This window comes from Entelurus aequoreus, linkage group LG11, assembly GCF_033978785.1.
Source record: "Entelurus aequoreus isolate RoL-2023_Sb linkage group LG11, RoL_Eaeq_v1.1, whole genome shotgun sequence".
NCBI classification, from domain to species: Eukaryota; Metazoa; Chordata; class Actinopteri; order Syngnathiformes; family Syngnathidae; genus Entelurus; species Entelurus aequoreus.
Window position 1 is genome coordinate 18668833 of NC_084741.1, and position 24003 is coordinate 18692835.

Below are 24003 nucleotides of genomic sequence, written 5' to 3' on the forward strand. Positions count from 1 at the left end.
TCTCTCCTTTTTCCATTGTGGATCACGGATTTGTATTTTAAACCACCTCGGATACTATATCCTCTTGAAAATGAGAGTCGAGAAGGCGAAATGAACATTAACAGTGACTTTTATCTCCACGACAATACATCGACGAAGCTCTTTAGCATGAGCTAACGTGATAGCATCTGTCTCAAATGCAGATAGAAACAAAATAAATAAATCCCTGACTGGAAGGATAGACAGAAGATCAACAATACTACTATCAGGAGACACCGAACCAAACACTGGACATGTAAATACACGGTTAATGTGTATTCGACGCCTGTCGAAGCCTAGCAATGCTGTTGCTAACGACGCTAACTTAACAACAGGACCTCGTCAGAGCTATGATAAAAACATTAGCGCTCCACCTACGCCAGCCAGCCTTCCTCTGCTCATCAACACCCGTGCTCACCTGCGTTCCAGCGATCGACGATGCGGTCGGCGGCCCGGAGACGTAGGAAGTCAAGGTGAGTTCGCTGCTAGCGCGTCTGCTATCCAACAAAGTCCTCCTTGTTGTGTTGCTACAGCCAGCCGCATACACCGATCCCACCTACAACTTTCTTCTTTGCAGCTTCCATTGTACATTAAACAAATTGCAAAAGATTCACCAACACAGATGTCCAGAATACTGTGGAATTTTGTCGAAGCAAACAGAGCTTAGTGTATTGTGTCCAAAAGGGTCCAAACACTTCCGTGGACCTCGCGACGTCACGCGCATACGTCATCCTCCAAAGGCGCTTTGAACCGGAAGTTCCCCGGGAAATTTAAAATTGCACTTTATAAGTTAACCCGGCTGTATTGGCATGTGTTGCAATGTTAAGATTTCATCATTCAATCAATCAATCAATGTTTATTTATATAGCCCTAAATCACAAGTGTCTCAAAGGGCTGTACAAGCCACAACGACATCCTCGGTACAGAGCCCACATACGGGCAAGGAAAACTCACCCCAGTGGGACGTCAATGTGAATGACTATGAGAAACCTTGGAGAGGACCGCATATGTGGGTAACCCCCCCCCCCTCTAGGGGATTGATATATAAACTATCAGACTGCGTGGTCGGTAGTAGTGGGTTTCAGTAGGCCTTTAAAACGCCATTGACTTGTTTGTCCACTAACAACACCGGCAGCTGATCAAGCCACACTTCACCAGTTTACAAAATGACCACCCAGTTCTGAACGGGCAAAGAAGATAACCAGATCCATTGCTTGTTTCATTGCAAAAGACCTGCGACCATACAGCGCAGTGGAGAGAGAAGGCTTCAGGTTCATGATCAACACTATTGAGCCACGGTATGACATCCCATCACGTTCGGAATGTTGTAGCTTCATTTACAGAGAGACTAAGCTAAAAGTGGGGGAAGCTGTGACTAAAGCGAGCAGAGTAGCTAGCAGACATTTTATTACTGCTTTTGTGTTTTGTTAAGAAAAAAAGAGACATAACTAACTAGTATTTGTGTAATTTTATTTTTGGAATTGGCATGTTCTCAGAAATATGAAGGCAGCTAGCTTAAGCTCATTTGATTTATGAATAATTTATTTTGTTTTACACAAAGAAGTAGTTCATAATGAACAGTTACAGTGTTTTTGTATAATTTATGGTAATGTTTGGGCAAGTTCTGGCACCAATTGTATTCTATTGATGTTACAGTCACAGGAGTTGTATTACTGTATTTTATTGTTCTGGTAACTGAGTGAGTAGTAACCGAGTGTCAAATTCAGTCAGACGTTAAAACGTTTTGTTGTAGTTAAAATTTGTGCAAGCATGAATATATCAGACAGCATATTGTCTTGGATTTACATTTGTGTGTTTACATTATTGCAATCAGTTGATAAAACATTGTCCTTTACAATTATAAAATATTTTTTACAAAAATCTACTACTCTGCTTGCATGTCAGCAGACTGGGGTAGGTCCTGCTGAAGTCCTATATATTGAATGAATAGAGAATCCTTTTGAATCAGAAAAATATGGTTTTTGAATTCAGAATCGAAAAATCGATTGATAATCGAATCGTGACCCCAAGAATCGATATTGAATCGAATCGTGGGACACCCAAAGATTCACAGCTCTAATATCTAGCCTACTTACAGTTAACAACCTTGTCAAATTAGGTGAAACCATGTGTTAATCACAAAGATGCATAAACCTTAGACTTAATTGAGGCTGATTAAAAAAATAATGAATAAGAAAGGACTCATAAAGAACCAACTTTTTTTTTTTTTTTTGCATACAATTATGTTGTGCTAAAATAAATAAATTAATGAATATACTTATTACTTAAACCGTCAATAAAATTAAAGTGCAAATGAAAATACAGCTTCAACACTTTAGTCATACGTTTTGCGCTTAAAGGCCTACTGAAACCGACTACTACCGACTACGCAGTCTGATAGTTTATACATCAATGATGAAATCTTAACATTGCAACACATGCCAATACGGCCGGGTTAACTTATAAAGTGCAATTTTAAATTTCCCGGCAAACTTCCGGCTGAAAACGTTTCGATATGATGACGTTTGCGCGTGACGTCAACAGTGCAAGCGGAAGTATTCGGAGCCCATTGAGTCCAATACAAAAAAGCTTTGTTTTCATCTCAAAATTCCACAGTATTCTGGACATCTGTGTTGGTGAATCTTTTGCAATTTGTTTAATGAACAATGAAGACTGCAAAGAAGAAAGTTGTAGGTGGGATCGGTGTATTAGCGGCTGGCTGTAGCAACACAACCAGGAGGACTTTGACTTGGATAGCAGACGCGCTAGCCGACGCTAGCCGCCGACCGCACGGATGATCGGGTGAAGTCCTTCGTCCTTCCGTCGATCGCTGGAACGCAGGTGAGCACGGGTGTTGATGAGCAGATGAGGGCTGGCTGGCGTAGGTGGAGCGCTAATGTTTTTATCATAGCTCTGTGAGGTCCCTTGGCTAAGTTAGCTTCAATGGCGTCGTTAGCAACAGCATTGTTAAGCTTCGCCAAGCTGGAAATTATTAACCGTGTATTTACATGTCCATGGTTTAATAGTATTGTTGATCTTCTGTCTATCCTTCCAATCAGGGATTTATTTATTTTGTTTCTATCTGCAGATATGCATTGATAATTGAGCATTGAGCCCGATGCTATCACGTTAGCTCAGTAGCTAAAGAGCTTCGCCGATGTATTGTCGTGGAGATAAAAGTCACTGTGAATGTCCATTTTGCGTTCTCGACTCTCATTTTCAAGAGGATATAGTATCCGAGGTGGTTTAAAATACAAATCCGTGATCCACAATAGAAAAAGGAGAACGTGTGGAATCCAATGAACCCTTGTACCTAAGTTACGGTCAGAGCGAAAAAAGATACGTCCTGCACTCCACTCTAGTCCTTCACTCTCACTTTCCTCATCCACGAATCTTTCATCCTCGCTCAAATTAATGGGGTAATCGTCGCTTTCTCGGTCCGAATCTCTCTCGCTGCTGGTGTAAACAATGGGAAAATGTGAGGAGTCCTTCCTCCGGTGACGTCACGCTACTTCCGGTATAGGCAAGGCTTTTTTTTATCAGTGACCAAAAGTTGCGAACTTTATCGTCGTTGTTCTCTACTAAATCTTTTCAGCAAAAATATGGCAATATCGCGAAATGATCAAGTATGACACATAGAATGGATCTGCTATCCCCGTTTAAATAAGAAAATTTAATTTCAGTAGGCCTTTAAAACAAGTAGATATATTGAGTTATAACCTAAACGGCCAGCCAAAATACTCTGGAATGTTTGTGAGATGATATGTCATAAAAATAACTATGACCATGTGTGAAAAGTAACAAAGTTTCAGTCAATACTAAAAGGATGAACACCCCAACCAGAGTCCACTGGTAGAGTACATGCACTGTGCAGGAACACCAGCAGTCTTGTGTGCAAACCTTCAGGGAAACACGTTAGCTGCTAAAACCCAAAGATCCGGAACATACACGTTCACACCTCTGAGTGGACTTCTCACTCGCACAATGTCACACTTCCCGACTCCCGACACAAATAAAAATGGTGTCCACTTTGTCATTTGATGGATTTCAATGTCCGTCCATCTGATCGCAATCAGTGACGCGCATGAAAGTCATGTTTTAAAACACACCATTGATCTCAACACTCTTATTTGTATCACCAGCGTATTGATTAGTGTTTTGAAGTGGACTATTCAATTGGACCAGCAGTTATGTTAATTAATTTCTGCTACTTTTAGAGGAGCCGTATGTAAAAATCTGACCAGAAATGGTACTGGAATCACGGTCAAAATTCTGTAGTCCCCTCCCCCTCTCTCTGACTGAGGTTGCCAGATACGCAGCCGAATCCAGCTCGAACGACTGGGCTACTCCAAGGAACTTCAAACTTCCACTGCCTCTTACTAGGAGTTGAGGTGCTGGGGACCACAATAGCATACTTGCCAACCTTGAGACCTCCGATACCGGGAGGTGGGGGGTCGGGGGTGGGGGCGTGGTCGGGGGTGGGGCGGGGGCGTGGTTGGGGGCGTGGTTAAGAGGGGAATATATTTAAGCTAGAATTCACCAACTCAAGTATTTCATATATATATACCGTAATTTCCGGACTATAAGCCGCACCTGACTATAAGCCGCACCAGCTAAATTTAGGGGCAAATACAGATTGCTCCATATATAAGCCGCACCCGACTATAAGCCGCAGGGTTTTGATGTGTAATTACCGTAGTATATAGGGGTTCCTGCTACCACGGAGGGGATTGTCGGGACAGAGATGACTGTTTGGGAACGCAAAGCGTCCCATTTATTAACAATAAATCTTTCAATCATTCAATCAAACTTTCACATCTTTGACATGGCGAACAGCATTCATGCAGAGTACAAATAATACAACGGTGCAAAGTAATACAAAGTGCTCGCCTGTACGTTATCAAAATAACCAGCCTACCGGTATATGAAAAGTCAGTCTTTAATCATTGTGTCATCGTCTTCCTCCTGTGTACTAAAACCACCGAAATCCTCTTCGTCGGTGTCGGAGAAGAACAGGCCGTATATAAGCCGCACCGTTGTATAAGCCGCAGGGACCAGAACGAGGGGAAAAAGTAGCGGCTTATAGTCCGGAAATTATGATATATATATATATATATATATATATATATATATATATATATATATATATATATATATATATATATATATATATATATATATATATATATGTGTGTGTGTGTATGAAAGACTTGACTTTCAGTGAATTCTAGCTATATATATATATACTGTATATATATATTTATTTTATTATACATATAAATAAATACTTGAATTTCAGTGTCCTGGAGGTTATCCAGTAGATGGCAGTATTGTCCTGTTTAAGAGTGTCACAACATTGCTGTTTACGGCAGAAGAACTGCTTTACGGTAGACTAAACGTGACTGCTGTTGTTGTGTGTTGTTACCGCGCTGGGAGGACGTTAATGAAACTGCCTAACAATAAACCCACATAAGAAACCAAGAACTCGCCCTCGACCATTTTACAGTTATGACGTCATTGGGCAGGCAAGCTGTTTATATTGTGGGAAAGCGGACGTGAGAACAGGCTGTCCCCACTCAGGTCCGCATTGAGCTGGAGGGGGCGTGGCCTCCAGCTCCGGCTGAATACCGGGAGTTTGTCGGGAGAAGATTTCTGCTGGGAGGTTATCGGGAGAGGCGCTGAATACCGGGAGTCTCCCGCTAAAAACGGGAGGGTTGGCAAGTATGATAATAGCTGAATAGACAAGTGTTTTGTCAATAACAAATCTCTAACCAACACATTTTACACAGCAATTGGGCTATTTTCAGGAAGAAGTGTGTCAGGCCTGCGTACAATATCACAACAAATGGCAAACATGTGGTTTTTCTCAGTCCTATCAGAAAATTAGACTAAAACAAACTACAACCAATGGTTATACTGGTTAAAATAAGTAGATCATGCTGAGCAGCCTAATGTACGCCCAAAACTAAAGAGTCATTTTACCAAGGTATGCGTATAGGCTACTGTTTCAAACGTTTCAGATTGCCATATAACTTGGTACATGTGGTCCACAATTTGCACACAGGAATGAGGAATTATTTTAACATGTGATATGGTTGTCTTCATACGATTGCCATTATAGCCTGTTAATGTTGGAATGCATTTCCTCAGCGTATCAGCATATTGAGAACAAAATAGGCACTGGTACTACCCATATCCACATAGGTTTTATTTGTCGAAAATATATTTTGCCGTTAGTTTGAATACACATCGACATACAGGCTAACAGGCATATATTTCCCCCGTTATATTTCCGCCTATATGTCGATGTGTCATTGACCGGGCTAGCATGCTAAGCATTGATTGATTGATTGAAACTTTTATTAGTAGATTGCACAGTACAGTACATATTCCGTACAATTGACCACTAAATGGTAACACCCGAATAAGTTTTTCAACTTGTTTAAGTCGGGGTCCACGTTAATCAATTCATGGCATTCGTGGTATTAACATACTAGCTTTGTTAGACAAGATCATAGACTGTATTGGACAATATAGTTTACATACTAAATGTCCATTTCCATTTATTTTAAGTAGTAAGAAAATGTAAATGCCTGACTTACCTATCAAGGAGGAAATTAGCAAATTTGGTGTCGGATGAAAAAATCTTCTCTGCCTTCAATCGTCTCCATCTTTCAAAGGCATCCCCGATACAAATCCTTGTTTTGTTCTTGGCTTTGTCATGAATACATTGAGAATCGTAACGACGCCTTTCAGATTTTCTAAGGTCTGACATGTTTAGTAACTTTACCAGTGGCAGAAGCCAGACGAAGGTGGCGGTGCGTTTTGATTGATTGATTGAGACTTTTATTAGTAGATTGCACAGTACAGTACATATTCCGTACAATTGACCACTAAATGGTAACACCCGAATAAGTTTTTCAACTTGTTTAAGTCGGGGTCCACGTTAATCAATTCATGGCATTCGTGGTATTAACATACTAGCTTTGTTAGACAAGATCATAGACTGTATTGGACAATATAGTTTACATACTAAATGTCCATTTCCATTTATTTTAAGTAATAAGAAAATGTAAATGCCTGACTTACCTATCAAGGAGGAAATTAGCAAATTTGCTGTCGGATGAAAAAATCTTCTCTGCCTTCAATCGTCTCCATCTTTCAAAGGCATCCCCGATACAAATCCTTGTTTTGTTCTTGGCTTTGTCATGAATACATTGAGAATCGTAACGACGCCTTTCAGATTTTCTAAGGTCTGACATGTTTAGTAACTTTACCAGTGGCAGAAGCCAGACGAAGGTGGCGGTGCGTTTTGATTGATTGATTGAGACTTTTATTAGTAGATTGCACAGTACAGTACATATTCCGTACAATTGACCACTAAATGGTAACACCCGAATAAGTTTTTCAACTTGTTTAAGTCGGGGTCCACGTTAATCAATTCATGGCATTCGTTGCATGAACATAGTAGCTTTGTTAGACAAGATCATAGACTGTATTGGACAATATAGTTTACATACGAAATGTCCATTTCCATTTATTTTAAGTAATAAGAAAACGTAAATGCCTGACTTACCTATCAAGGAGGAAATTAGCAAATTTGGTGTCGGATGAAAAAATCTTCTCTGCCTTCAATCGTCTCCATCTTTCAAAGGCATCCCGATACAAATCCTTGTTTTGTTCTTGGCTTTGTCATGAATACATTGAGAATCGTAACGACGCCTTTCAGATTTTCTAAGGTCTGACATGTTTAGTAACTTTACCAGTGGCAGAAGCCAGACGAAGGTGGCGGTGCGTTTTGATTGATTGATTGAGACTTCTATTAGTAGATTGCACAGTACAGTCCATATTCCGTACAATTGACCACTAAATGGTAACACCCGAATAAGTTTTTCAACTTGTTTAAGTCGGGGTCCACGTTAATCAATTCATGGCATTCGTTGCATGAACATAGTAGCTTTGTTAGACAAGATCATAGACTGTATTGGACAATATAGTTTACATACGAAATGTCCATTTCCATTTATTTTAAGTAATAAGAAAACGTAAATGCCTGACTTACCTACCAAGGAGGAAATTAGCAAATTTGGTGTCGGATGAAAACATCTTCTCTGCCTTCAATCGTCTCCATCTTTCAAAGGCATCCCCGATACAAATCCTCGATTTGTTGCTGGCTTTGTCATGAATACGTTGAGAATCGTAACGACGCCTTTTAGATTTACTAAGGCCTGACATGTTTAGTAACTTTACCAGTGGCAGTAGCTACACGAAGGTGGCGGTGTGTAACTGGCAACCTGGATGTGACACACTCACAGACTTTCTAATTGGTCAAACGGTAGAGGGCGGGGCATCGAAATGAAAACAATACAATTTCGGGGCTGTAAATCTAATTTTGAAATGAGCATATCCCGGCTGAACTACTGTTATCAGTTATGGAGGTATTCGAAAATAACAAGATTTATTAATGCCTTTTGACATATCAGGGCCAGTTAATGATGACTTGACATTAAATTATTACATATGGCTCCTTTAATATCATGTAATACAACTTAGCTCCTCAGGAGGCAACACTAAGTCTTAAAGGCCTACAGAAACCCACTACTACCGACCACGCAGTCTGATAGTTTATACATCAATGATGAAATCTTAACATTGCAACACATGCCAATACGGCCGGGTTAGATTAGTAAAGTGCAATTTTAAATTTCCCGTGAAATATTCTGCTGAAAACGTCTCGGTATGATGACGTTTGCGCGTGACGTCACGGATTGTAGCGGACATATTGGGACTCCATTGTGGCCAGCTATTAAGTCGTCTGTTTTCATCGCAAAATTCCACAGTATTCTGGACATCTGTGTTGGTGAATCTTTTGCAATTTGTTTAATGAACAATGAAGACAGCAAAGTGGGAAGCGGTGTATTAGCGGCCGGCTGGACTCTTACCAGGAGGACTTTGAGTTGGATAGCAGACGCGCTACCATAAGTACGCAGCTTTGGCTTCCAAACATTTGATCGCTTGCCCGTACGTGCGTGCCGCTATGTGCATGTCACATACGTAACTTTGGGGAAATATATGTGCTGTATGAACTTTACGGAGGTGAACGGTACTTTGGGCTGTGGGATTGAGTGTGTTGTGCGGGTGTTTGAGTTGTATTGGCGGGTTATATGGACGGGAGGGGGGAGGTGTTTGTTATGCGGATTAATTTGTGGCAAATTAAATATAGGCCTGGTTGTGTTGTGGCTAATAGAGTATATATATGTCTTGTGTTTATTTACTGTTGTAGTCATTCCCAGCTGAATATCAGGTCCCACCCGCCTCTCACAGCATCTTCCCTATCTGAATCGCTTCCACTGCCCTCTAATCCTTCACTCTCACTTTCCTTATCCACAAATCTTTCATCCTCGCTCAAATTAATTGTTAGCCACCTCCCACTTGCTTTATTTTACGACTTAGAATGCATAAAAAAAGAAAAACTTATGTGTTCTTGTCTTACATAAGGATTGTGAATGATAAGCAAAATTCCCCCAAAAAGTTCAGTTCCCCTTAACCTTCGTCTGACCCGTTTTAGTTTTTAAATGCATAAAAGAACCACATACATTTATTTTTTTGCATCAAGGCTTTTTGAATTTGTCAGGAACCTCTATTTCAACAAAATACAACTTTTTTTCCCCCACTAAATTATAAAATGCTCTGGTTGAAATTATGACCTTGGTGTTGTTAGGGTCGGTTTCGATCTAGTTATGAAAATAAGATTATAAAGCAATAATTAGAGCCAAAACTGAACACACTGACAGCCAGCTCCTCTCCCAATTATGTGAGCTTTAGGAGATTCTCATTTTACCTTGTTATCCAGTACAAAAACAAACAAAGACTTTTATTTATTTATACGATTTGAGGTTCATTTTACCATTTTTTAAATTGAAATCGAGGGGTATACTGATAAAAAAAAAGGCCCAATGGCCCACACAAAAAATTTAAAACAAATATTTTCATGTATAAGGAAGCCTAACAAGGTAACCAAGAGACGAGAAACAAATTGGATGATAGATAATTGTTTTTAGTGTATTTTACAGCTGATTAAATCAAAACCGACCCTTTAACATAAGAGATGGTAACAGAAAGCTAACACAAGAGGAAGATTAAGACGTAATTTTTTTCAGCATCCCATTAGGTAACTTTTTAAAGATTTTATTAATAATAAACGTAACCATAGAGTCAACAACGGTTCCAATGACGGCTTGATGATGGAAAGATGTCCGCGGACTTCTGTTGCTCCGTAGCCTTTGACCCCTGACATCCCTCCCTGTTTGCAGCCACTGTGCAGCAGCAGCAGGAGGAGGAAGAGGATCAGTGCGCTCGCTGATAGACGATGGATAATGGACGCCGCCGCGTTCAAAGGCAAATTTATGCAGACAGCCTCTGTGTCTTGCAGAAAGACAACCTGACCCAAAAACAACTTCAACCTTTAGGACCACGATGATAGCTAAATATTTTTTTCTGATTAGGTTGCGTTCTTTATAACTTTAGCATGCGGTTTTGAAATAAAAAGACAATACATGTAATATAGATATCTTTAAGACGTTGCAATTATTGGACAATTTGGATCCAGGAAAATAGGTTCACTTTTTGCCACAAATCATGTAATCAATCAGTAATTTGTTGGTTTTCCGACATGGACTTGTTTCTTCAGCATTGTCAACACGTTTAAGTCAGGACTTTGGGAAGGCCATTCGAAAACCTTAATTGTAGCCTAATTTAGCCATTTCTTTACCACTTTTGGCAAATTTAAACCAACAAATTTAGCTGAACTGCCCCAATTTTGTCAAGAGGAGTGGTCAAAAATTCAAGCAGAAGCTTGTGGATGGCTACCAAAAGTTCCTTATTGCAGTGAAACTTGCCAAGGGACATGTAAGAAAATATTAACATTGCTGTATGTATACTTTTGACCCAGCAAGTATGTGCTCCAATCACTCTATCAAAAAAAAATAAGAGTTGTAGAAATAATTGGAAAGTCAAGACAGCCATGACATAATGTTCTTTACAAGTGTATGTAAACTTTTGACCACGACTGTATAAATGTATGTATTTATGTTTATATGGATGTATGTATTGTATGTATGTATGCATGTGCACCGTTTTATGTACAAACCCTGTTTCCATATGAGTTGGGAAATTGTGTTAGATGTAAATATAAACGGAATACATTGATTTGCAAATCATTTTCAACCCATATTTAGTTGAATATGCTATAAAGACAACATATTTGATGTTCAAACTGATACACTTTTTTTTTTGCAAATAATCATTAACTTTAGAATTTGATGCCAGCAACACGTGACAAAGAAGTTGGGAAAGGTGGCAATAAATTCTGATAAAGTTGAGGAATGCTCATCAAACACTTATTTGGAACATCCCACGGGTGAACAGGCAAATTGGGAACAGGTGGGTGCCATGATTGAGTATAAAAGTAGATTCCATGAAATGCTCAGTCATTCACAAACAAGGATGGGGCGAGGGTCACCACTTTGTCAACAAATGTGTGAGCAAATTGTTGAACAGTTTAAGAAAAACCTTTCTCAACCAGCTATTGCAAGGAATTTAGGGATTTCACCATCTACGCTCTGTAATATCATCAAAGGGTTCAGAGAATCTGGAGAAATCACTGCACGTAAGCAGCTAAGCCCGTGACCTTCGATCCCTCAGGCTGTACTGCATCAACAAGCGACATCAGTGTGTAAAGGATATCACCACATGGGCTCAGGAACACTTCAGAAACCCACTGTCAGTAACTACAGTTGGTCGCTACATCTGTAAGTGCAAGTTAAAACTCTCCTATGCAAGGCGAAAACCGTTAATCAACAACACCCAGAAACGCTGTCGGCTTCGCTGGGCCTGAGCTCATCTAAGATGGACTGATACAAAGTGGAAAAGTGTTCTGTGGTCTGACGAGTCCACATTTCAAATTGTTTTTGGAAACTGTGGACGTCGTGTCCTCCGGCCCAAAGAGGAAAAGAACCATCCGGATTGTTCTAGGCGCAAAGTTGAAAAGCCAGCATGTGTGTTGGTATGGGGGTGTATTAGTGCCCAAGACATGGGTAAATTACACATCTGTGAAGGCACCAGTAATGCTGAAAGGTACATACAGGTTTTGGAGCAACATACACTACCGTTCAAAAGTTTGAGGTCACACTAAAATGTCCTTATTTTTGAAGGAAAAACACTGTACTTTTCAATGAAGATAACTTTAAACTAGTCTTAACTTTAAAGAAATACACTCTATACATTGCTAATGTGGTAAATGACTATTCTAGCTGCAAATGTCTGGTTTTTGGTGCAATATCTACATAGGTGTATAGAGGCCCATTTCCAGCAACTATCACTCCAGTGTTCTAGTGGTACAATGTGTTTGCTCATTGGCTCAGAAGGCTAATTGATGATTAGAAAACCTTTGTGCAATCATGTTCACACATCTGAAAACAGTTTAGCTCGTTACAGAAGCTACAAAACTGACCTTCCTTTGAGCAGATTGAGTTTCTGGAGCATCACATTTGTGGGGTCAATTAAATGCTCAAAATGGCCAGAAAAAGAGAACTTTCATCTGAAACTCGACAGTCTATTCTTGTTCTTAGAAATGAAGACTATTCCACAAAATTGTTTGGGTGACCCCAAACTTTTGAACGGTAGTGTATGTTGCCATCCAAGCAACGTTACCATGGATGCCCCTGCTTATTTCAGCAATACAATGCCAAGCCACGTGTTACATAAACATGGCTTCATAGTAAAAGAGTGCGGGTACTAGACTGGCCTGCCTGTAGTCCAGACCTGTCTCCCATTGAAAATGTGTGGCGCATTATGACGCCTAAAATAGCACAACGGAGACCCCCGGACTGTTGAACAACTTAAGCTGTACATCAAGCAAGAATGGGAAAGAATTCCACCTGAGAAGCTTCAAAAATGTGTCTCCTCAGTTCCCAAACGTTTACTGAGTGTTGTTAAAAGGAAAGGCCATGTAACACAGTGGTGAACATGCCCTTTCCCTAAACTACTTTGGCACGTGTTGCAGCCATGAAATTCTAAGTTAATTATATTTGCTAAAAAAAAATTTAAGTTTGAGTTTGAACATCAAATATCTTGTCTTTGTAGTGCATTCAATTGAATATGGGTTGAAAAGGATTTGCAAATCATTGTATTCCGTTTATATTTACATCTAACAGGAGAGAACACACAGAAGATAATACAAATAATAACAGAAGAAATGAACAAATTAAAAAGATGGTTTGACAAAAACAGTCTATCTTTGAATCTCAGTAAAACTAAAATAATGCTATTTGGTAATAGTAGAAAAGAGCATCATACACGAATACAAATAGACGTAGACATTCGAGTAGACATCGAAAGGGTAAAAGAAACCAGATTTTTGGGAGTATTAATAGATGATCAAATTAACTGGAAATCTCATATACAAAACATACAACATAAGGTGGCAAAAACATTTAAGAAATGAATAAAGCAAAATACGTCCTGGGCCAAAATTCACTTCATATTCTCTACTGCTCGCTAGTGTTACCATATCTGAGTTATTGTGCAGAAGTATGGGGAAATAACTACAAATGTGCGCTACATTCGTTAACCATGTTACAAAAAAGATCAGTTAGAATAATACATAATGTTGGATATAGAGAACATACAAACCCTTTATTTATTAAGTCAAAAATATTAAAATTTGGTGATTTGGTAAAATTGCAAACAGCTAAAATGATGTACAAAGCAATCTATAACCTGCTACCAAAGAATGTACAACAATTCTTCTCAACTAAAGAGGAGAAATATAACCTTAGAGGAAAAAAATAATTTAAAACATTTATATGCAAGTACAACACTTAGAACTTTTAGCATATCAGTATGTGGAATTAAATGATGGAATGGATTAAGTAAAGAAGTTAAAAATTGTACGGATATAATCCAGTTTAAAAGGTAATGACTGAATTAATTAATTACATATTACAAAACTGTTGTGTATACTAATTCACAGATGCTATTTTATTATATAAAAAGGTCAGTAAATGATTCTATATATTTGTAAACGCTTTGAAGTGGGAAAGGGGTAGGATTAAATAAGCTTTGCTTCTTCCTACTCCTTTTCGGACATGATGTAAAATGAAATGATATGAAATTGTGTGATGTATTATGATGTAAGTGTGTTCATGTTCCAAATAAACTAAAGAAAGAAAGAAAGAATTTCCCAACTCATATGGAAACGGGGTTTGTATGAATGATTGTAGCGCACGTGTGTGTGTGTGTGTGTGTGTGTGTGTGTGTGTGTGTGTGTGTGTCTGCGTGTGTGTGAGTCCACCATGAGTCCACAGATAAACTATCTTGTAGACACAAATAGTGTCTCCTCAGCCTGTTAGCGAGCCACAATTAGTCAGCATCTCAAATTAGTAAACGCGACAAGTCTGCGGTCTTTTATCAGCAGCGTTTGGGTCTTTGTGGTGTCTTAACGCTGCCATCCGCTTGCGTACCCGCTGAAGCTGCCGCTGTGGGTTGGGAGGCAAAGAGCGGCACTGAGGGCTAAAATAACTACCGCCGAAAAAAAAAAAATCTTCTGTCTTTTTCACTGTGCCGCCTTTACTGCACGGCTCCGCTTGTCTTATCAGGTCGCTGCGACTGGACGCTAACAGTGACGGCCTGCTGTTCCCAGGGAGGGGGGGGGGGGGCAGGCCTCAATCACTGCTTGTTCCTATGCTGGTGTGGCGGGGGGGGGCTAGTGTGGTGTCGACAGTGCCTTGCCCCGTCCATATTTGTGCATGTTTAGTGCGCTAAGACGCCGCCAAGGAGCTGAAATGAAAACGTTGAAACACTCCGCTATGTTTGTGCGGCTTTGTGGGGACCGAGTGCTTGATAGTAGACAACCACATTTTGGGTGATTTGGTCACGCATTGTAACAACACGAAGCACTACACCAGGGGTGTCCAAACTTTTTCCAGCAATGGCCAAAACAATGTAAGCAAACGGGGGCTACTTTCATACGTTTTGTATAGAGATGTCCGATAATATCGGTAGGCCGATATTATCGGCCGATAAATGCTTTAAAATGTAATATTGTAAACATTATCGGTATCGTTTTTTTTATTATCAGTATCGGGTTTTTTCTTTTTAGGTTTTTTCATTTTAATTAAATCAACATCAAAAACACAAGATACACTTACAATTAGTACACCAACCCAAAAAACCTCCCTCCCCCATTTACACTCATTCACACAAAAGGGTTGTTTCTTTCTGTTATTATTATTTTGGTTCCTACATTATATATCAATATATATCAATACAGTCTGCAAGGGATACAGTCCGTAAGCACACATGATTGTGCGTGCTGCTGGTCCACTAATAGTACTAACCTTTAACAGTTAATTTTACTCATTTTCATTAATTACTAGTTTCTATGTAGCTGTTTTTATATTGTTTTACTTTCTTTTTTATTCAAGAAAATGTTTTTAATTTATTTATCTTATTTTATTTTATTAATATTTTAAAAAAGGACCTTAACTTCACCATACCTGGTTGTCCAAATTAGGCATAATAATGTGTTAATTCCACAACTGTATATATCAGTATCGGTTGATATCGTCATCGGTTGATATCGGTTTCGGTAATTAAAGAGCCTGACAATATCGGAATATCGGATATCGGCAAAAAGCCATTATCGGACATCCCTAGTTATAATGAAGGCAACACATGATGTAAGTGTCTATATTAGCTATAATAGCCTACTATCAAAACTACTTTAAAAGTCTTATGTAAGTGTTATAATGAAGGCAACCCATGATGTAAGTGTCTCTATTAGCTATGTTAGCCTACTATCAAAATGACTTTAAAAGTCTTATGTGAGTGTTATAATGAAGGCAGCACATGATGTAAGTGTCTATATTAGCTATATTAGCCTACTATCAAAATGACTTTAAAAGTCTTATATAAGTGTTATAATGAAGGCAACACATGATGTAAGTGTCTATATTAGCTATATTAGCCTACTATCAAAATGACTTTAAAAGTCTTATGTAAGTGTTATAATGAAGGCAACCCATGATGTAAGTGTCTCTATTAGCTATATTAGCCTACTATCAAAATGACTTTAAAAGTCTTATGTGAGTGTTATAATGAAGGCAGCACATGATGTAAGTGTCTATATTAGCTATAATAGCCTACTATCAAAATGACTTTAAAAGTCTTATGTAAGTGTTATAATGAAGGCCACACATGATGTAAGTGTCTCTATTAGCTATGTTAGCCTACTATCAAAATGACTTTAAAAGTCTTATGTAAGTGTTATAATGAAAGCAACACATGATGTAAGTGTCTATATTAGCTATATTAGCCTACTATCAAAATGACTTTAAAAGTCTCATGTAAGTGTTATAATGAAGGCAACACATGATGTAAGTGTCTATATTAGCTATATTAGCCTACTATCAAAATGACTTTAAAAGTCTTATATAAGTGTTATAATGAAGGCAACACATGATGTAAGTGTCTATATTAGCTATATTAGCCTACTATCAAAATGACTTTAAAAGTCTTATGTAAGTGTTATAATGAAGGCAACACATGATGCAAGTGTCTATATTAGCTATATTAGCCTACTATCAAAATGACTTTAAACGTCTTATGTAAGTGTTATAATGAAGGCAACCCATGATGTAAGTGTCTCTATTAGCTATATTAGCCTACTATCAAAATGACTTTAAAAGTCTTATGTGAGTGTTATAATGAAGGAAGCACATGATGTAAGTGTCTATATTAGCTATAATAGTCTACTATCAAAATGACTTTAAAAGTCTTATGTAAGTGTTATAATGAAGGCCACACATGATGTAAGTGTCTATATTAGCTATAATAGCCTATTATCACAATGACTTTAAAAGTCTTATATAAGTGTTATAATGAAGGCCACACATGATGTAAGTGTCTATATTAGTTATAATAGCCTACTATCAAAATGACTTTAAAAGTCTTATGTAAGTGTTATAATGAAGGCAACACATGATGTAAGTGTCTATATTAGTTATATTAGCCTACTATCAAAATGACTTTAAAAGTCTTATATAAGTGTTATAATGAAGGCCACACATGATGCAAGTGTCTATATGAGCCTATTATCAAAATGACTTTAAAAGTCTTATATAAGTGTTATAATGAAGGCCACACATGATGTAAGTGTCTATATTAGCTATAATAGCCTATTATCAAAATTACTTTAAAAGTCTTACATAAGTGTTATAATGAAGGCCACACATGATGTAAGTGTCTATATTAGCTATATTAGCCTATTATCAAAATGACTTTAAAAGTCTTATATAAGTGTTATAATGAAGGCCACACATGATGTAAGTGTCTATATTAGCTATATTAGCCTATTATCAAAATTACTTTAATGGTCTTATATAAGTGTTATAATGAAGGCCACACATGATGTAAGTGTCTATATTAGCTATATTAGCCTACTATCAAAAAGACTTTAAAAGTCTTTTGTAAGTGTTATAATGAAGGCCACACATGATGTAAGTGTCTATATTAGCTATAATAGCCTACTATCAAAATGACTTTAAAAGTCTTATATAAGTGTTATAATGAAGGCAACACATGATGTAAGTGTCTATATTAGCTATAATAGCCTACTATCAAAATGACTTTAAAAGTCTTATATAAGTGTTATAATGAAGGCCACACATGATGTAATTGTCTATATATCAGCTAAAATAGCCTACTATCAAAATGACTTTAAAAGTCTTATGTAAGTGTTATAATGAAGGCAACACATTATGTAAGTGTCTATATTAGTTATATTAGCCTACTATCAAAATGACTTTAAAAGTCTTATATAAGTGTTATAATGAAGGCCACACATGATGCAAGTGTCTATATGAGCCTATTGTCAAAATGACTTTAAAAGTCTTATATAAGTGTTATAATGAAGGCCATACATGATGCAAGTGTCTATATGAGCCTATTGTCAAAATGACTTTAAAAGTCTTATATAAGTGTTATAATGAAGGATACACATGATGTAAGTGTCTATATTAGCTATAATAGCTTACTATCAAAATGACTTTAAAAGTTTTATATAAGTGTTATAATGAAGGCCACACATGATGTAAGTGTCTATATTAGTTATAATAGCCTACTATCAAAATGACTTTAAAAGTCTTATGTAAGTGTTATAATGAAGGCAACACATGATGTAAGTGTCTATATTAGTTATATTAGCCTACTATCAAAATGACTTTAAAAGTCTTATATAAGTGTTATAATGAAGGCCACACATGATGCAAGTGTCCATATGAGCCTATTGTCAAAATGACTTTAAAAGTCTTATATAAGTGTTATAATGAAGGCCACACATGATGCAAGTGTCTATATGAGCCTATTGTCAAAATGACTTTAAAAGTCTTATATAAGTGTTATAATGAAGGATACACATGATGTAAGTGTCTATATTAGCTATAATAGCCTATTATCAAAATGACTTTAAAAGTCTTACATAAGTGTTATAATGAAGGCCACACATGATGTAAGTGTCTATATTAGCTATATTAGCCTATTATCAAAATTACTTTAACAGTCTTATATAAGTGTTATAATGAAGGCCACACATGATGTAAGTGTCTATATTAGCTATATTAGCCTACTATCAAAATGACTTTAAAAGTCTTATATAAGTGTTATAATGAAGGCAACACATGATGTAAGTGTCTATATTAGCTATAATAGCCTACTATCAAAATGACTTTAAAAGTCTTATGTAAGTGTTATAATGTGTCATGATCCGTGGTCCGGATCATGTTTTGTGTTTTCTGTTTGTTTTGGACTCCTTTAGTTCCTGTTTGTGCACCTCCTGAGTTTGTTACCATGGCTACTTATTATTTGCACCTGCCTCTTGTGTTTGGGACGCTCACCTGTTGCTCATCAAGAGACATTATTTAAGCCTGCCTTTGCCAGTCAGTCGGTCTGGCTTCTTTGTTTGCTTCATGCTCGCGTCATGTAAGTTTTGCTTGTCTCCTAGCCTATGCTGAGTTTAGTTTCGAGTGCGATTGGCACCTTGTTCCGTCGGTTGGTTTTCTGTTTTTGTATCTCTTTGAGTGTTTTTTTGAGAATGAAATGATGTTCCTACCTGCAAGTCCTGTCCGGAGTTGTCCGTTTGCATCCCGGGAAAACGAACCGCGCAGTAAGCCGCAACCAAACCGTGACATAATGAAGGCAACACATGATGTAAGTGTCTATATTAGCTATAATAGCCTACTATCAAAATGACTTTAAAAGTCTTATGTAAGTGTTATTAAAATGACTGTGTGTCGCAGGCTGACGCAAATCTTCGTTGACAGAAATGTTGAAATGTAATATTCATTCTACACCAGGGGTCACCAACGCGGTGCCCGCGGGCACCAGGTAGCCCGTAAGGACCAGATGAGTAGCCCGCCGGCCTGTTCTAAAAATAGCTCAAATAGCAGCACTTACCAGTGAGCTGCCTCTATTTTTTAAATTGTATTTATTTACTAGCAAGCTGGTCTCGCTTTGCCCGACATTTTTAATTTTAAGAGAGACAAAACTCAAATAGAATTTGAAAATCCAAGAAAATATTTTAAAGACTTGGTCTTCACTTGTTTAAATAAATTCATTATTTTTTTTACTTTGCTTCTTATAACTTTCAGAAAGACAATTTTAGAGGAAAAAATACAACCTTAAAAATGATTTTAGGATTTTTAAACACATATACCTTTTTACCTTTTAAATCCCTTCCTCTTCTTTCCTGACAATTTAAATCAATGTTCAAGTATTTTTATTTTTTATTGTAAAGAATAATACATACATTTTAATTTAATTCTTCATTTTAGCTTCTGTTTTTTCGACGAAGAATATTTGTGAAATATTTCTTCAAACTTATTATGATTAAAATTCAAAAAAAATTATTCTGGCAAATCTAGAAAATCTGTAGAATCAAATTTAAATCTTATTTCAAAGTCTTTTGAATTTATTTTAAACATTTTTGTCCTGGAAAATCTAGAAGAAATAATGATTTGTCTTTGTTAGAAATATAGCTTGGTCCAATTTGTTATATATTCTAACAAAGTGCAGATTGGATTTTAACCTATTTAAAACATGTCATCAAAATTCTAAAATTAATCTTAATCAGGAAAAATTACTAATGATGTTCCATACATTCTTTTTTAAAGTTTTTCTCTTCTTTTTTTCGGTTGAATTTTGAATTATAAAGAGTCGAAATTGAAGATACCGTAAACTCTGTTTCAAAATGCAATTGTCATTTTTTTCGTGTTTTCCCCTCTTTTAAACCGTTCAATTAAGTGTAAATATCATTAATTATTAATAATAACATAGAGTTAAAGGTAAATTGAGCAAATTGGCTATTTTTGGCAATTTATTTAAGTGTGTATCAAACTGATAGCCCTTCGCATTAATCAGTACCCAAGAAGTAGCTCTTGGTTTCAAAAAAGTTTGGTGACCCCTGTTCTACACATTTTTACAACATTAGAAAACATTAGTAAAATGGAGGCTTCTCAGAGGGTGAGATAACTCCTGGAAATGACTGGCTTAGAATGGCCAAAGTTATAGATGTGTGTGTCCAAGTTTAAGGAAACGGCAGGCTGTCTTCTTCTAATGGATTTATTATGATCTTTGCAAGCTGGTTAATGTTTGCTGTGGTCTGGAACAGCATGGCACACAAACAACTATCAGAAGTGCAGCCAATATTACATACAGATTATGTGTCATGAGACATATAAATATCAATTAAATTCACGGAGGACACACGTAAAGGAAATTAAATAAGCTCAGAAATACCTACGAATGAATCATAATGATGCAATATGTTCATACAGATAGCCTAAAAAGCATGTTAGCATGGATTAGCTTGCAGTCATGCAGTGACCAAATATGCCTGATGAGCACTCCACACATGTCAAATAACATCAACAAAGCTCACCTATTGTGCATTCACGCACAGCATAAAAAGTTTGGTGGACAAAATGAGACAAAGAAGGAGTGTCATAAAGCACGTCTTCCTGTTTTTCCTTTGAATCCTTTGATTAAACATTGAATATTTAAGAAGTTTTTTCGATGGATGTTATGATTAGGAGATTGATGACTCTGCTCTCTGTGGTCCAGGTGTTTACCTGCAGGGCCGGACAGAGGACGGCGTGGGCATGATGTTTGGCGTCAACCACCAGGGACACTTCCTGCTCACCAACCTGCTGCTGGAGCGCCTGAAGGAGTGCCAACGGAGTCGCGTGGTCAACGTGTCGTCCCTGGCGCACAACTTTGGAAAAATCGACTTCGATTGCCTGACCAAGCACAAAGCTCTGGGCTTGGGGACGTCCTTCGCCCAGGTGTCTCAGATCTACTCAGGAAGCAAACTGTGCAACGTCCTCTTTACTCACCAGCTGGCCAAGAGACTGCAAGGAAGCCAAGTCACCTGCTACGCTCTCCATCCAGGTATGTACTCACTCACTATTCTGTATTCTTTATAAATATACTCACTATGTACCACCTTTAAATAAGGACAGCTTGTGTGGACATGATTACATCATGTTTGTGAGTGAGGTTGGAAAATGTGGGAATTGTGCAACTTGGAAAAATGGATCATTAATTTTGAATTAGGAAAATGTCCCTAAAAACTGGGAATTTTAAGAAATTCTGGAATTTTTTAAATAATTGTTGGAAGTGAGCACACAATTCTTGAACAGACTGAATGTTTTGAAGTTGGAGCGGTTTGAATCAGTTAAACATTGTGGGAGTTGTGGAACTTTGAAACATTTCCCATAAATTTCAATGGGAATTTCATGGAAATTTAAAACATTTTTTGAAAATGTAAACAAATTTGAATGTTCTGAATGATTGGTGTTGGTTTTTTTCAAATCGGTTGAGAAATGTTGACGTAGTAACAGTTTTAATTGAGAAGTGGTATTACGGAATTCCTGGAATTTCGGAAAAAAACGGGAATTTTTCCAGTTCAAAAAATAACTTAGTTTTTTGTCCTGACTAAGAGGAATGTTTTGACGGTGGAACAGTTGAAGTGGGTTGAAAAATGTGGAAGGAGTAGTCGACAGAAAAAAGGATTTGAAAAAACGGGAATTCTTGGAAATCCTGGAATTCTTTGGAACTTGAAAAAAAATAGTTCCTGTTGTTGAAGACTTAAATGATAAATGATAAATGGGTTATACTTGTATAGCGCTTTTCTACCTTCAAGGTACTCAAAGCGCTTTGACAGTATTTCCACATTCACCCATTCACACACACATTCACACACTGATGGCGGGAGCTGCCATGCAAGGCGCTAACCAGCAGCCATCAGGAGCAAGGGTGAAGTGTCTTGCCCAAGGACACAACGGACGTGACTAGGATGGTAGAAGGTGGGGATTGAACCCCAGTAACCAGCAACCCTCCGATTTCTGGCACGGCCACTCTACCAACTTCGCCACGCCGTCAAGTCAAAGACTTGCCGAAATTAGTAGGACAAAATGGTGCTCGCCATATACTCTCATCAGTGAAGTAGTTTATACTAACAGTGGGATTTCTAACAATTAGGAAGGTTTGTGTCATGTTCGTCCTCCTACAGAAACCATATTAAAACAAAAAAAATATTTTTCCCCCCATTTTTTTCTTTTTCATACATTTTTTAAAAAGCTAAATAGCCGCGGGTTGCAGAACCCCGAGTTAACTGAACATAACATCCACATCTTTGCTTTGTGTTATACTTGAAATAACAAAACAAATTGGTGTAAGACAGGGCCGTGCCTTGCAAAATTGGGGCCCTAAGGAAGATCTTATTTTGAGGCCCTTTACAGAACGTATTTAATTTTTAAAATTAATATAAAAAGATTTTTATATGTTTTTTTTAAAACTTGAATTTAATTCAATGTTCAATGATAATTTTACTTTGCAAAATAACATATTTAACATAAATAAACTTAGGTTCGCATATCTTCCTCACACATAATCAGACACATTTTTTCTTCAGTAAAACTCCACCAACTGAAACCTTTTTAAGGGTTTGAGCACGCTCGAAAACAAACCATACCTTGACAATATCTTGTACACAGGCTTTTCATGACAAGACACACGGAAATAATCAAAGACCATATAGCGTAAGACGCCCAGGTCGTCTGCCATTTTTGGTTTTTAGGTCTCATTTTGAGGGAGATTTGGGCCATATCCATTTTTTATGGAATGTTCAACCCCATGATGTTTATTTTGTCTTAAAGGCCTACTAAAATGAGATTTTCTTATCTAAACGGGGATAGCAGATCCATTCTATGTGTCATACTTGATCATTTCGCGATATTGCCATATTTTTGCTGAAAGGATTTATTAGAGAACATCGGCGATAAAGTTCGCAACTTTTGGTCGCTGATAAATAAGCCTTGCCTGTACCGGAAGTAGCGTGACGTCACAGGTTGTGGAGCTCCTCACATCTGCACATTGTTTACAATCATGGCCACCAGCAGCGAGAGCGATTCGGACCGAGAAAGCGACGATTTCCCCATTAATTTGAGCGAGGATGAAAGATTCGTGGATGAGGAAAGTGAGAGTGAAGGACTAGAGGGCTGTGGAAGCGATTCAGGTAGGGAAGATGCTGTGAGAGGCGGGGGTGACCTGATATTCAGCTGGGAATGACTAAAACAGTAAATAAACACAAGACATATATATACTCTATTAGCCACAACACAACCAGGCTTATATTTAATATGCCACAAATTAATCCCGCATAACAAACACCTCCCCCCTCCCGTCCATATAACCCGCCAATTCAACTAAAACACCCGCACAACACACTCAATCCCACAGCCCAAAGTACCGTTCACCTCCGTAAAGTTCATACAGCACATATATTTCCCCAAAGTTACGTACGTGACATGCACATAGCGGCACGCACGTACGGGCAAGCGATCGAATGTTTGAAAGCCGCAGCTGCGT

General features: G+C 37.7%; 1 protein-coding gene across 1 annotated transcript in view; it reads left to right on the forward strand.

The window, feature by feature from the left end:
* Positions 1 to 24003, forward strand: part of LOC133659635 (retinol dehydrogenase 11-like) — a 132049-nt gene that overhangs the window by 37899 nt on the left and 70147 nt on the right. Inside the window, exon 3 of the mRNA XM_062062218.1 lies at positions 21196 to 21522. Coding sequence (XP_061918202.1) covers positions 21196 to 21522 — 327 coding nt within the window. The remainder of the gene's footprint in view (positions 1 to 21195; positions 21523 to 24003) is intronic.